The sequence below is a fragment of the Vulpes vulpes genome, chromosome 11, assembly GCF_048418805.1.
Source record: "Vulpes vulpes isolate BD-2025 chromosome 11, VulVul3, whole genome shotgun sequence".
NCBI classification, from domain to species: Eukaryota; Metazoa; Chordata; class Mammalia; order Carnivora; family Canidae; genus Vulpes; species Vulpes vulpes.
The window spans coordinates 99,909,918-99,923,519 of NC_132790.1; the positions used below are offsets into that span (position 1 = coordinate 99,909,918).

Consider the following 13,602-nt stretch of genomic DNA (forward strand, 5'->3'; position numbering starts at 1 on the left):
TGCCCAAGGATAGTGCCACTTCTTAACAGGTGGTTTCTCTAATTTCACTTCTTCATTTTCAGTTTACTAAAGTCCTTTAGTAAATTGCAGTGACCCTCTCAAATCGGTGAGAGAGTTTTTCATTACTATTCTCTTAAACTCATCGTGTTTCTATTAGATTTTCATTTTATTAATCTACAGTAGCTATAAAATATGGGCAAATGACTGAATCATTTTAAAGCCTTGCTTTCCGCCATTGATAAAAGGAAATGATGGTCGCATTTGCATCATAAGCTTGAGTGGTGACTATGTAAATCTGCTTACAATCCTGCATGATACATAGTAATTGTGATTTTTTTTTTAAGATTTTATTTATTTATGACAGACACAGAGAGAGAAAGAGGCAGGGACACAGGCAGAGGGAGAAGCAGGCTCCATGCAGGGAGCCCAACATGGGACTCGATCCTGGGTCTCTAGGATCATACCCTGGGCTAAAGGTGACGCTAAACCACTGAGCCACCGGGGCTGCCCCAGTAATTGTGATTGTTATTGATAATATTGATATGGGGTTTTTAAAAATATTTTATTTATTTATTCACTAGAGGGGCAGAGACACAGGCAAAAGGAGAAGCCTTTTTTTTTATCTTCAAAAAAAAAAAGAATAAAGATGCTATTAAGAAGATTGAAGATTTGGGGATAGGAGCATAAAGAGCTGCACTGTCCCTTTGGGCCTTGCAAATGAGGTCAAATGTACCAAAGACATTTTCTTTTCTTTTTTTTTTCTTCTTTTTTTCCCAAAGACGTTTTCTAAGAAGAGAAGCTCTGTCCATCTTATGACATGTACTTGACATTCTTTAATTTGTCTTTGGATATGGATATAAGAAGAAGGAACAGAGGTTTCAAAAGTATGTATTTGAATAATTTAGATCCTGAGTTAGCCTCGTTGTGGAGGAAAAAGGGCATCACAGGGTTTCTCATGAACTAACATCCTGACAAAAAGAACTGCTGTGGACAAGGCAGCGCCATGCCTGACTCGATCACCACGTGTACATAAAAGGAGCCCCCAAAACTACACTGGCCATGCGAGGAGGTGCTCTTTTGCTAACATGTACCACACAGAATAGCCATAGTCGGGGACGGTTCTTTCTAGATCTAACTTCATCACCCGCCTGCTGAAGAGGGTCACACCACTCCCAAATTGTAACTGGCATCCACACACGTGGCAATCAGAGCCCAGTCCAAGTGACAGCAAAGGTTCCCGTAAGAGCTCATGCTGTGCTGGCCATGCTGGCAAGACGGAAATCCTCTAACCAATCCTCCTAGCCACCAAATCACCAGGGGCCCGTTTTTCAATCATGTCACATATTAGAGGCCCCTGAAAGCCCCGACAAAGAGTTGGTCAGTCCCGCAGGCTGGCCGAGCAGCTAACGTGACAGCTTTTCATAATGGAACTTCGAACGTTCCATCCTGATAGCGCTCCCGGAGGTCGCAGGAAAGGTTGTAAACCGATTACAGCAGTGATGCGACATCAGTTCCATAATGAGGGTGAAAATCCCCCGGACAGAACATCCATATTTATTAGGCAACCTGGGCTGAAAATCAAGGGAATGAAAGGCCATGTAAAAAAAAAAAAAAAAAATGTTATCCAGTTGACTTGCTGACAAATCCACTTCACCAAAAAAGACTTATTAGTCTTCCCAAGACACTATATATATCCTGACCAAGGACATTCCTAGAGCTGAACTAATGGAGATGGAAAACACAACTTTATCAAACTAGAAGCTTGGAAGTAGAGAGAGTCTTCAGGTCACAGTAGCATGAAGGGCCTGTCCAGAATCATTATTCTACCTCTAAGTGCTATGCTTGGCAAAAGCTGCTTCCAAAAAATATCTGTGGGACCTGAAATTTTCAATCCATGACCTGCTACATTCCATAAATCACGTTCTTTAAATATCCTAGCTATAGCTATTTAAGGGTAAAAACAACTTCATCTGGACCCGAGGTAGAGGACGTAGCACTGGGGGTAGGTATGCTAGTGCCTCTGAAGCCCAAGCTTCTTCAGCTGTGAACGCTGATCTTCAAAGCACACGGCTGACAGAAGTAGGAAGGAGAGCACAAAAGACCATGTCATCAAACTCTCAGTCTTCAGGAACAGATACATATTTAGGTGGTAGTCCTAATCTCAAACCAAGCAAATTTAAAGCCAGCCTCCCCTCAGTGCTGCACTGCACCTTCTCTCTAGCCTTCCTTATGTGACCTGGTGGTCCTCAGCTGATCCCTCCTAGGGCTCATCACGCCATTCGATGTTTGCTCCTCCAGAAAGCACACAGACTTCCCGGAGAACTGAGGAATGGGGGAGTTAAGTCAATTTGAGTTCAAATCTCCGGTCCCAAACTTCCTTGCTTATACAAACTTGAGCAGCTTAAACCCCTCCAAGCTGGGGTGTCCTCTTAAGGCAATTATTCTATCTCCCTTAATGTCATAAGAATCAAATGAGAATGTATGGAAAGCACTCCATCAGGTCCTAGCTCACAAAAGGGGCTGAAAACATGGTAGTTCCCTGTTCCTTCCTATAGTACATTCAAAGCCAAAGGGATAACCATAATTTTGAACAGAAAGTAAATCCCAAAGATGACCAAGTCTCTCAGATAAACAGAATTCGTCTCCTCAACAAAAACCTCCCAGAAATAGTGACTGGACTTTCACTGCCCACATATAGACTATTCCAGTAGTAATAGCTTCAAGGAAGCCAAATAATAGGGAAGAAATCTGCTGATACAAGCTGGCGAGGGAGGTATTGGAGAGATTGCGTGTCCTTTAAAGTTGCACCATAGCTGCATAGTCTAAGTTTGTGGGAATAGCTGGAGCTAAGTAATCTTTTAGAAAAGGAGAACCAGGGCAGCTCCAGTGGCCCAGTGGTTTAGCACCGCCTTCAGCCCGGGGTGTGATCCTGGAGACCCGGGATCGAGTCGCACATCAGGCTCCCTGCATGGAGCCTGCTTCTCCCTCTGCCTGTGTCTTTGCCTCTCTCTCTCTGTGTGTCTGTCATGAATAAATAAATAAAGTCTTTAAAAAAAAAAATAGAAAAGGAGAATCAAGTAGCCTCTTTCTATTACTTTGCTCATCGGCAGTTAGGAAGAAAGAAGGGAGGTACAAGAGAAGGCCCATGTCCAATATCATCTACCGTACACAATTAAAAGCTCTCATGTTAAAATGAAAAGACCCCTAAAAAAGCTAAGATTAAAAATCCTTTGTACCTTAAAAAAAAAAATTTGTATCTTGCTTTGAATTATCTCAATCAGATAACTTCCCTTCTAATGCCCGAAATAAAACCTGGAAGATTCGATGTTCTGATTCAGTACAAGGAGCTGATCATGGGAACATGGCTGGGCTTGGGTAGGACACTGATTTTGGATAGCAAACCAAAAAAAGGGAAGACGGGGTACCTGATGGACCTGGAAAGCAAAAGAAATACTGCACAGGACACGGCCAAACTGGGTTCAGCAAAACTGCAAAAAACGGTCTGGAGCTAACGATCGCGTCATGGAGTCATCACAAGTCCTGCTCCATACTTGGCCTCCAAGGAAATGTCACCATTTAATATGACAGGCAACCATCACTGTGAATCCAATGAGGGTATGTGCCCAGGGAAGCTCCAAGCACGTCAGACATGTGGAACTTCTGGAATGTTGAATGAACAAAGGGTTGAATAATGGCTGAGAGCGGAATGTCATCTCGAGACCTCCTAAAAGGTTTTTATGTTAATATTTTATAAGCTTCTTCATTATTCAGTTGCTTAAGCTACTCAAGTGTCAGTCACTTGTGTCAGTAGAGGTTCTCTGCATCAACCGCAAACATGCCAGGGCTTAAAGCATGAATTTCCAGAACACGGAATGTGTAGTGTCCTGATTGTTCTGTACGTAGACACTTTTTAACGCCTGTCCAGTTTTTTGTAAATTGACCCTTATAACATGACAGAAACTCTGACAAAGACCCATCCAGTTACTAGTCTTATGGCCCTACTGCTCCACCTGTTTCCCCCCCACTATTCCACCCCAAGAACCTGTTCTCCGCCAGCACACACACCCCGAAAAGAGAAGCCCCTTTGCTCCATGGAATCTCCATCCCATCCCAGACAGACGCCCTCTTATCATCAGACTCTTTCTGGAGTTCTCTTTAACCTCCTTGTGTCAGTTGCCCCGAAGGACACTACCTTTCTCCGCAGATGCTTTTTTTATATAAATCACAGACCAGGAAGCATTCTCTAGGACTCTATAACTACTTTTAAATAATTGTTCTCCTACATTCATTTACAAAACAAACAAACAAGCAAACCTTAAACTTTATCCAACTCTACCTTTCTGGAATCTTCCAAGTGACTTTCCTATAGCTTGTTTGTTTTTGTTTTTGTTTTTTTTTTTTTTTTTTTGCACTTAGGTATCTGGATTACAGTTTTTAATCTCCAACTTTAATCTTAAAGTTTTTAACATTTAATCTACCTGTCAACATCCTTTTGAGTTAAAAGTCCATGTGGGGTAATTTACTCAATCTCTTAGCTTTGACCCCCCCGCCAAGTGCTAACGATCCCATCTCCACTCTATTTCTTTTTTTTCCCCCACTCTATTTCATTCATGCTCACCCAAGACACACTGTGGATACAGTCATCACCTGTAACTATATCCAAAACTCCCGCTCTGTGATAACAATTCTCTGTTCTTATTTTTTGTATGTGTGATGACAACTTTCTCCATATTTGTAGCTCTTGGAGTCTTCTAGTCCCTTTACCTTATCCTGTGGCCCCTTATTCACTTCTTTTCCTTTCTTAGACTAATTCTTCTGACTAATTCCTTAAAAGAGCTCTCACCAACACCTCGAAGATATTTTATGTGACCTAGAAATCTAGAGGCGTGGATCAATTCTATAATCTATCTTCACTGCTCCTACATCTAATCTGCTGGGAATGGGGTGGGAGGAGTCTAAGCATGCAGATTTTGTATAACAAAAAGACCGTTTTAAGACTATTTTTGAAATTAACTAGGACTTCCCCAGATTATCTTGTCAACTCCTTTCTCATTGTTTGTTGATCTTAAGCCCCCAAACCAACTTCCACCCATTTTACACTTAATAGATGGTGCGCTCTTCCCAGAGAAAGGAGAGGCTATCGGGCATGGACTCCTTCAAAAATCTCATCCCCTTGTCCCATCTAAAAATAAAACCTATGTCCTCATTTCTTCTTCTTCTTCCAAGTCCCAAAACCTCCCCAAACTGTATCACTCAGTTTTCTCTGAATGCAGAAAAATGCCAAGTGACAACCCACAGCAGCTGCCCCCAACTTCCCACTAGCATGACTCCAAAACTACTCCCACAAGAGACACCAATAAGTTTCCAGCTGTCAAATGCAACCAGATTGGATAAATTAGTCTTACCTTATTTTACTTTTCTGTTGCATGGGACATTTTTGATCATTTCCTCCCTGAGGTCCAGGTGGCCATTCTCTGTTAGTCCCTGTTGGTTCCCCTCGCTCTTCCTACATCTAAAGGCTGGATCGCTTACCCCCTCAGTCCACTCCTCTCGGTAAGTGATCTTATACACTTTCAAGATTTTTAACTCTCACTTACAAAACTCAGAACGATGGAATCTTTATCTTGCCTGGATCTTTTCATTGAGTTCAGATGTTATTATCCAACTGACTGACAAAAATGTCCACATAAATGTTACAAAGTCACCACAAACTCAAGTGATGGAAAACCAAACTCGCAAACCCTCTTCTTCCCAGATTGCCCACAGTGTGTGGTGGCACCATTCACTCATTACAGCTCTCACCCTCATTCCTTACATCCTTCACTTCTTGCACCAGGTCCTATTGAGTTTGCTGCTTTAACATGGATGGAATCGTCTCTCCCCCTCACTTAGTCCAAGTTTTTATAACCCTCCCTTTGAATCATTGTTAATAGCCTTCCCACCATTCTCCTTGCTCTATCTAGCTTCACCTCCGTTTCCCTCCACAAACACGTATTCTAAAAAAAAAAAAAAAAAAAACTGTCCTCCTACACGGTGACCCAAGTGATCTTTCTAAATTTCAAGTCTGATCCTTTCACTATACGTATTAAAACCCTTAACTGGACCCTTGTTACCAAAGACTAGATCTGGAATTCCTCAAACCCTTTAACCCTTTATGACTGACCCAAGTTTACCTTCCCAGCCTACCTATTTCGTATCACATTTTATCTCACACCTTACTCTCCGTACCACCTTTCTTTACCATGCATATGACTGGCCTGCTGGAATTCTCACACTGTACTGTTTTTTAAGGGTCACCCGTTCTGCTAGACCATCAGCTCCTTGAAGACAGAAACCAATATCCACGTCTTCACGATCAAGATGCCACTAGAAATTTAATAAATGTTGTTGATTGATAGACCATGAGGTGTCTTAAAAACAAAGAGTTATCCTGAACCACTTTTGCCGTTGTTTAGTAAAAAATATCTTTCTAGGAAAACGTCCATTTTCATCACAATTTTTCAGCAATAGCAGGTGTGTTTCCTAACTTCTAGGACATCCCTCTCTCCTTCCTGACTGGATAGTAAGGAGGAGCCAGAGGGCATTATGAGTTAAGGAGGACTCTATTATGAGCAGAAAAATGGTTCTGGTTGGTGTGAGTGCGTATTTCAGGTCTCCACTATTTATACTAGACTTGACTGGCCGACTAAAGGACACGGTCACCAACACGCAGCAGAGCTCAGGCAAAGCACAAACCTTCCACGCAGCGACAGCCCTCCTGTAGCACCCGTGCATACATGTCCACTTTGGACTGGGAAAGGAGCTGGTCCCCGGTCAGGTATGTGTTGTGAGAGGAAGCGATGTAGTAGTTGCACAGAGGCTGATCCATGTCCTGGTACACTTCATGGTGCAGTGGGTTAAATATGTCACAAGCAGGACTACGCATGAAATTTGTGAACCCTGTGGAACAAAGAAAGAGTAAAACACTATAGCTTTCAAAGTATAGGTACTTAATTGACTCCAACAGAGACAACAGAGATTAAAGTATGTTCGTAGCCACCAGCTTACTTATGCTCAGGACAGCTACTGCGAGGAATACTAAAGCAATGAGATTTGCCTCAAGTCAAACTGTGTCAACAATTTGAAATATGACTGGAGAACAGCAGTTTAAACATAACCTACAGAAAAATAAGTCGACTTTTCAAGAGTTTTGATTGAGTGAGGGAGAGGGCTTACTGCAAAGCCACTCAGGAATTAACTGAGCTCCAGCTATGATCAGGCAGCGTGAGCTAGTGGGTGACTGAGGCAATGTTAAAGCCATAGTGACACAAAGTGCTACAGTGATCAACCAGCCACTATACGTTATTAATTTAAAAAACAGTATTGTTAGTGCCATAGTTGAGGTCGCAGGTCAAAAGTTAGGCACAGCCTAAATGTGAGTGTCATCGTTTGGCTACGAAATTGGTTTGGGCCAGCAACTTTTTACGACTTTAAAATAGTGTTTAAAAAAATAAATAAAATAGTGTTTACAGGGCAGCCAGGGTGGCTGGGCGGTTTAGTGCCACCTTCAGCCCAGGGTGTGGTCCTGGAGACCCAGGATCGAGTCCCGCGTCAGGCTCACTGCATGGAATGGAGCCTGCTTCTCCCTCTGCCTGTGTCTCTGCCTCTGTGTGTGTATGTGTGTCTCATGAATAAATAAATAAAATCTTTTTTAAATAAATAAATAAATAGTGTTTACAGATTATGCAGAAATACAGAGAACAAGGTAACAGTTGCAAAAGGGGAAAGAACGAAGGGGGATGGGCAAAATGGGTGAAGACAAGGAGGAGGTCCGGGCTCCCAGTTACGGAATGAACAAGTCACAGGAATAAAAGGCACAGCACAGGGACTACAGTCGATAATATTGTAATAGCGATGTGACAAGACAGACAGTAGCTACAGTTGTGAGCACAGCATAACGTACAAACTTGTCAAATCACTAAGCGGTGCACCCAAAACCAATTTAACAGTGTGTATCAGCTGGACTCAGATAAAGAAATAAGCAAATACATATTATGTAGAAAACACGATCCCGTTTTCTACAGTTTTGCGAAACAGAATACCGGAGTAGAAGAGGCATTCGTTAATAGAGGAATAAATACAGGAGTGACCCACAAGTACCTACGACTTGTTTCAAGTCTTCAAGAATCATGTGGTAAAGCTGTATCTGTAAACATCCTCTAAGACTCTGGGGAATTTCTTCATGCCTATTCGTATTTCCACAATGTAGAGATCATGTTTAATTCCATTTGCAGGGTCGGGGGGAGAAGGGCCACCAAGGAAAACATTTATTTCTTAGTAAAGGCCCAAATTAGTTTATCTTCTCTAGTTCTTTTATTTTTTTTATTTATTTATTTTTTTTATTTATTTTTATTTTTTATTTTTTTAATTTTTATTTATTTATGATAGTCACAGAGAGATAGAGAGAGAGGCAGAGACACAGGCAGAGGGAGAAGCAGGCTCCATGCACCGGGAGCCCGACGTGGGATTCGATCCCGGGTCTCCAGGATCGCGCCCTGGGCCAAAGGCAGGCGCCAAACCGCTGCGCCACCCAGGGACCCCCTCTCTAGTTCTTTTAAAAATGGTTCTTATTGATATAAATTTTAAATTATTCCTTTCTTTTAATTACCCTCCACCCCAGGAAGTAAACAGGTGGCATCAAAACCCTCTTGTCCACACTGAGCCTGAAAGAAGAGGGGGGAATAGAAGGCCAACAATCTAAAATAGTAAGAAAGACCATGGCTTTGGATGCTCTTGAGGACAATGGGGTGCCCCAGTTTTCTTCCACAAAGATTGTTGGTTCTGACTCAGACTTGATCTCTTCTTGGATACCAGCCTGCCGTTTATTTTCCCACATATTTTAAATATATATAACTTACACATACATGTAGCTATATTCACATTTATGTGTAAGATCCTCGAAGCTAGATTCTAAGTACATAACAGTGGGCAAATTACTTAATGTCTTTGAGAGCCTCACTTTCCTCAACTATATATATATAATGAAATAGTTGTATTAACAAAATTTGTGGTTCCAACAACCTCTCCACTGCTACCAGCTAGGTAAAAGAAAAGAAGTTCTTTGCCAATATTTTAAAAGAGACATGTACTTTCAAGTCGCTAATGTCATGGATCAGTTATTTTAAGATCAAATTTCCTTTTTGAAATTACCAGGTTGAAGTTTTCCAAACTGAGCCATTTGAGAAAAGTCTAAATATTTCTTGACATCTATCATATACATGGTGGGATCAAGCTGACTTGGAGTGGAAAATGCATATCATCATTACAAAACGAAGAGAAATAGCAATGTCATGGCATCTGTTTTGTAGAAAAATAGGTTGTATTGTGAGTTTTACTTGAATCATCTGTAATCCATGAACATTTCTGGATTTTTTTTTCTACAAATTTTGCTAGAATGTAATTTAGTACTAACTGCATTGAGAAACAAGAAATTAAGAATATTGGTTATTTTAAGGGAGGCAAACCATAAGAGACTCTTAACTACAGGGAACAAACTGAGGGTTGCTGGATGGGAGAGGGGCAGGGGGATAGGGCAATTGGGTGATGGACATTAAGGCAGGCACATGATGTAATGAGCCCTGGGTGTTGTATGCAACAGATGAATCACTAAACTTTACCCCCAAAACTAACAATACACTCTATGTGAACTAAAAAAATTTTAAATAAATCTTGAAAGGAAAATAAAAAGGAACATTAGTTATTTTACCTTCTATGCCAAGAACATTTTTTGCCTTATTTTCTTCTGAAACTTCAAATTTTCTTACGATGTCAAGACAATAGTCTGTTGTCACATTACTCATCTAAACGAAACAGAACATTAGTAGAGCACCTGCAATTTCATGAGATACTTTCCTCTGCTAAAAAGGGCACACTTTTTAAGCATCCTCGATACAGTGCAAAGTGGTTAAATGAGCAGTGTTTGAGATTACTAGTGTCATAGCAACTTTGGAAAATGATCATCTCAATCTTTCCATGTTACCTTTCAGATTTAATCCGTAAAGACGTCCCTTCAGGTACTAGACAAATGTACTCCATGAAGCAAAATTAATAAAATTAAACCAATAATCAATGCAAACCCACTGCCAAAATCTACTTATCGAAAGCTAATAGCAATCTGCAAGTTAATGTTTTCTACACAAACACTAAAATTTGCCAATCATAAATATATAGAGAAAAAAATGATTCCCTACCAAAACAGAATGCTCTAGGTAAATCCACACATGCGTGTAGATCTATAGATCTTCCCACTGAATCACAAGAGCAAGCTGCCATGATGATTCAAGATCACAAAGGTTAGCAAGAGAAAGTGAAACCAGAAAGCTAAGTGAAGCGCCCTGGCCTAACAAAGAACTCTGGAGCTAAGGGCTTGTGTTCAAATCAGCAAGCTTATATTATTATTAGTGGGATCTTGAACGAGTCACTTACCTTCTCTGTGGCTATCAGGTAGTTGTGAGAATTAAATGAATTACTATCAACATGTGACATCACAAAGGCAGTGCATGCTATTACGAGTTGTTCTCAAGGTTGCCGCATGAACATTACATACTTAGTGTCACTGGGAAACGCAAACTCTTCGGGAATAATTTCTTTAATTAAATAGCAACGTGTAGGATGTGATAGTTTGATCAAAATTCCTTTGAGCTCCAAGGTCTAACAGTGACATTTAAAAATACTAATAAATAGTGATAGAGGAAGCTAATCCTGTGAGCCCGTATTTCATATTTCAATGCTGTTTCTCAAATATTCTATTATCTCTTAGGTTCAATATTTATGTTTTAGTGAAATCTAATTTTTCTAAACTGTCATTTTTTTTTAATGATAGTCACAGAGAGAGAGAGAGAGGCAGAGACACAGGCAGAGGAAGAAGCAGGCTCCATGCACCGGGAGCCCGACGTGGGATTCGATCCCAAGTCTCCAGGATCGCGCCCTGGGCCAAAGGCAGGCGCCAAACCACTGCGTCACCCAGGGATCCCTCTAAACTGTCATTTAATGGCATTTAAATCTTCTGCCAGGGAACAAAAACTCTGTTATTCAGTATTTTTTGTCTGCTAGAAAGAACACAGAATGCTTTTTTCCCCCAAACTAGCCACACAATGGTTGATGCATCCGTTGAGCAAACTTTACAATCCTTACTACACTCAGAGGCTTATATTATCATATAGCATCAGAAAATACCATAGAATAAATGAAATCATGCTACCCATAAGAACTCTGTTGCCCTAATCAGGCTTTGAGCAGGTCATTAATTTGTCTACTATATACTAGAGAGACTTACCACATGCAATCTAAAAAACAAATAATTTCCCACAAAATAAAAAGAGCCAAATTGATAACAACAACAAAAAAATTCATGTGCCATAGGAAGCCTGAGTTTACAATGCAATTATTTGGTTTATAAGGCTCTTTGTTCAGAGATGTAGGGGCCTTGTCCCGAACAAGGACAGGAGCCCCTGAGATCTAAAAAACAAATAACAAAACACTGTCATCCTGGGATAGAACTAATTGGAGATGAGCGAGAACATGTTACTAGTTCAAGATACAAAGCAGAATGTGTTAACAAAAAGCAACCTACTTGGGAAATATTCAGTAAATCGGCAAAAATATCAGTAGATGTTCTAGGAAGCTCACAATTTTCTAAGCACCACATAAAAATAAATGGGGGGTGGGCACCCGGCTGGCTCAGTCTGTAGCACATCTGACTCTTGATCTCAGAGTCATGAATTCAAGCCCCACGTTGGGTGTGGAGCCTAAGAAAGGAAAGGAAAGGAAAGGGAAGGGAAAGGAAAAGGAAAAGGAAAAGGAAAAGGAAAAGGAAAAGGAAAAGGAAAAGGAAAAAGGAAAAGGAAAAGGAAAAGGAAAAGGAAAAGGAAAAGGAAAGGAAGAAAAAAGAAAAGAAAAAAGAAAAGAAAAGAAAAGAAAAGAAAAGAAAAGAAAAGAAAAAAGAAAAGAAATAAGAAGAAGAAGAAGAAGAAGAAGAAGAAGAAGAAGAAGAAGAAGAAGAAGAAAAAGAAAAGGAAGGAGGGATGCCTGGGTGGCTCAGTGATCCTGGGGTCCCGGGATTGAGTCCTGCATCAGGCTCCCCCCATGAGCCTGCTCCTCCCTCTGCCTGTGTCTCTGCCTCTCTCTCTGTGTGTCTCTCATTGAAGATAGATGAAATCTTAAAAAAAAAAAAAAAAGGAGGAAAGAAAAAAGAGGTAAAAGGGGAAATAATCTATTTTCCACCCAAATTCAAATATTAAGGATTAACTCAGTGAAATACAGTAAAATCTCATAATCATGAGAAATAAAATATACAGTTCATTCAGCTTCCATGCGTCCTCCATCCCTTGGCCTAGTTAAATAACCTTCTAATGGCAAAATCCCACATTTCATAACTGAATTTTTCAGACCTTACTTTAAAAATTATTGTGAGATTTTACTATATGAATGAAGGTTCAACATAGGTTATTGCTCTTTATGGTTCCTTTCCCCTTTGTTTTGTGACATAGCTAATAGGGTGAAATAGAAAACAATTTCTCTCTACTCCTATTTCTCATGGAGCTCATTTAAAAGTTGTTTTTTTTTTTTTCTTGCTGTCAATATCTGAACCATTTGCTGTTTCCAACACAGAGAACTGTTCTTTCTGTACCAGGCAATTGGTGATAAAAGAGCCTTAAAAAAACTGAAAATAATAATGATGCTTTACATTTATATAATGCACTAAATGCTCTGCAGTTTATAAAAAGTCTTTGCACACAAAACCTTACATAGTTCTTACAACAAGTAAATTGTTCTTGTAAACTTGGTATTTTAATCCCCATTTTAAAATATGAAAATTGATGTTAGGAAAGGTTCATTATCTCAAAGTCATAAAACCAATAGAAGGCAGGACCCAGGATCAAATTTCAACCCCCTGACTTCAAATCCAAAGCCTTTCCTTTTTTTTTTTTTTTTTTTCCAAAGCCTTTTCTTTTACACTACGCCTATCCTCTAGGAGTTTTCCTTTATTTGTACTGAAAACTTGAAATTGTTTTTTCAAGATAGCTAAAACTCCTAAATCTCAACTTTTTAACTTTTGAGATGTTTTATTTTCTTTTTTTTTTTATTATTTATTTATGATAGTCACAGAGAGAGAGAGAGAGAGAGGCAGAGACATAGGCAGAGGGAGAAGCAGGCTCCATGCACCAGGAGCCCGATGTGGGATTCGATCCCGGGTCTCCAGGATCGCGCCCTGGGCCAAAGGCAGGCGCCGAACCGCTGCGCCACCCAGGGATCCCACTTTTGAGATGTTTTAAACTCTCAAGTTAGTTATTATAGCTCGACTTCTTTGATTATTCAGGTTGGACTCCATCCTCTTTTCCTTGTTTGCTACAATACTTACTCTCATCCAAAAAAGACTAACCGGCCCTCATATCAAAGGTCGATCCACTTCAGATGGACTAGTAGAAGTCAAAGTCATAGATCTCTACATAACACACTAGTATTCTGATACTGACTTTTTATCCCCAGACTTCTTGTAAGTTGTCTGGCAAAGCTTTGACAGTGAGTGAGAATTTCAAGACAACGTCAGAAGTAAAATAATTC

The 13,602-nt window shown here is 40.3% G+C and overlaps 1 protein-coding gene across 5 annotated transcripts in view; it reads right to left on the reverse strand.

Annotated features, from left to right (window-relative positions):
* The window catches only part of PLCH1 (phospholipase C eta 1), a 200,123-nt gene that overhangs the window by 43,221 nt on the left and 143,300 nt on the right, over positions 1-13,602 (reverse strand). For all 5 annotated transcript variants that reach the window (XM_072727221.1, XM_072727220.1, XM_072727219.1 and 2 more), the window contains 2 exons: positions 9,746-9,839; positions 6,736-6,939 (listed from right to left, as the gene is read on the reverse strand). In XM_072727221.1, the coding sequence (XP_072583322.1) occupies positions 6,736-6,939; positions 9,746-9,839 (298 nt within the window). The remainder of the gene's footprint in view (positions 1-6,735; positions 6,940-9,745; positions 9,840-13,602) is intronic.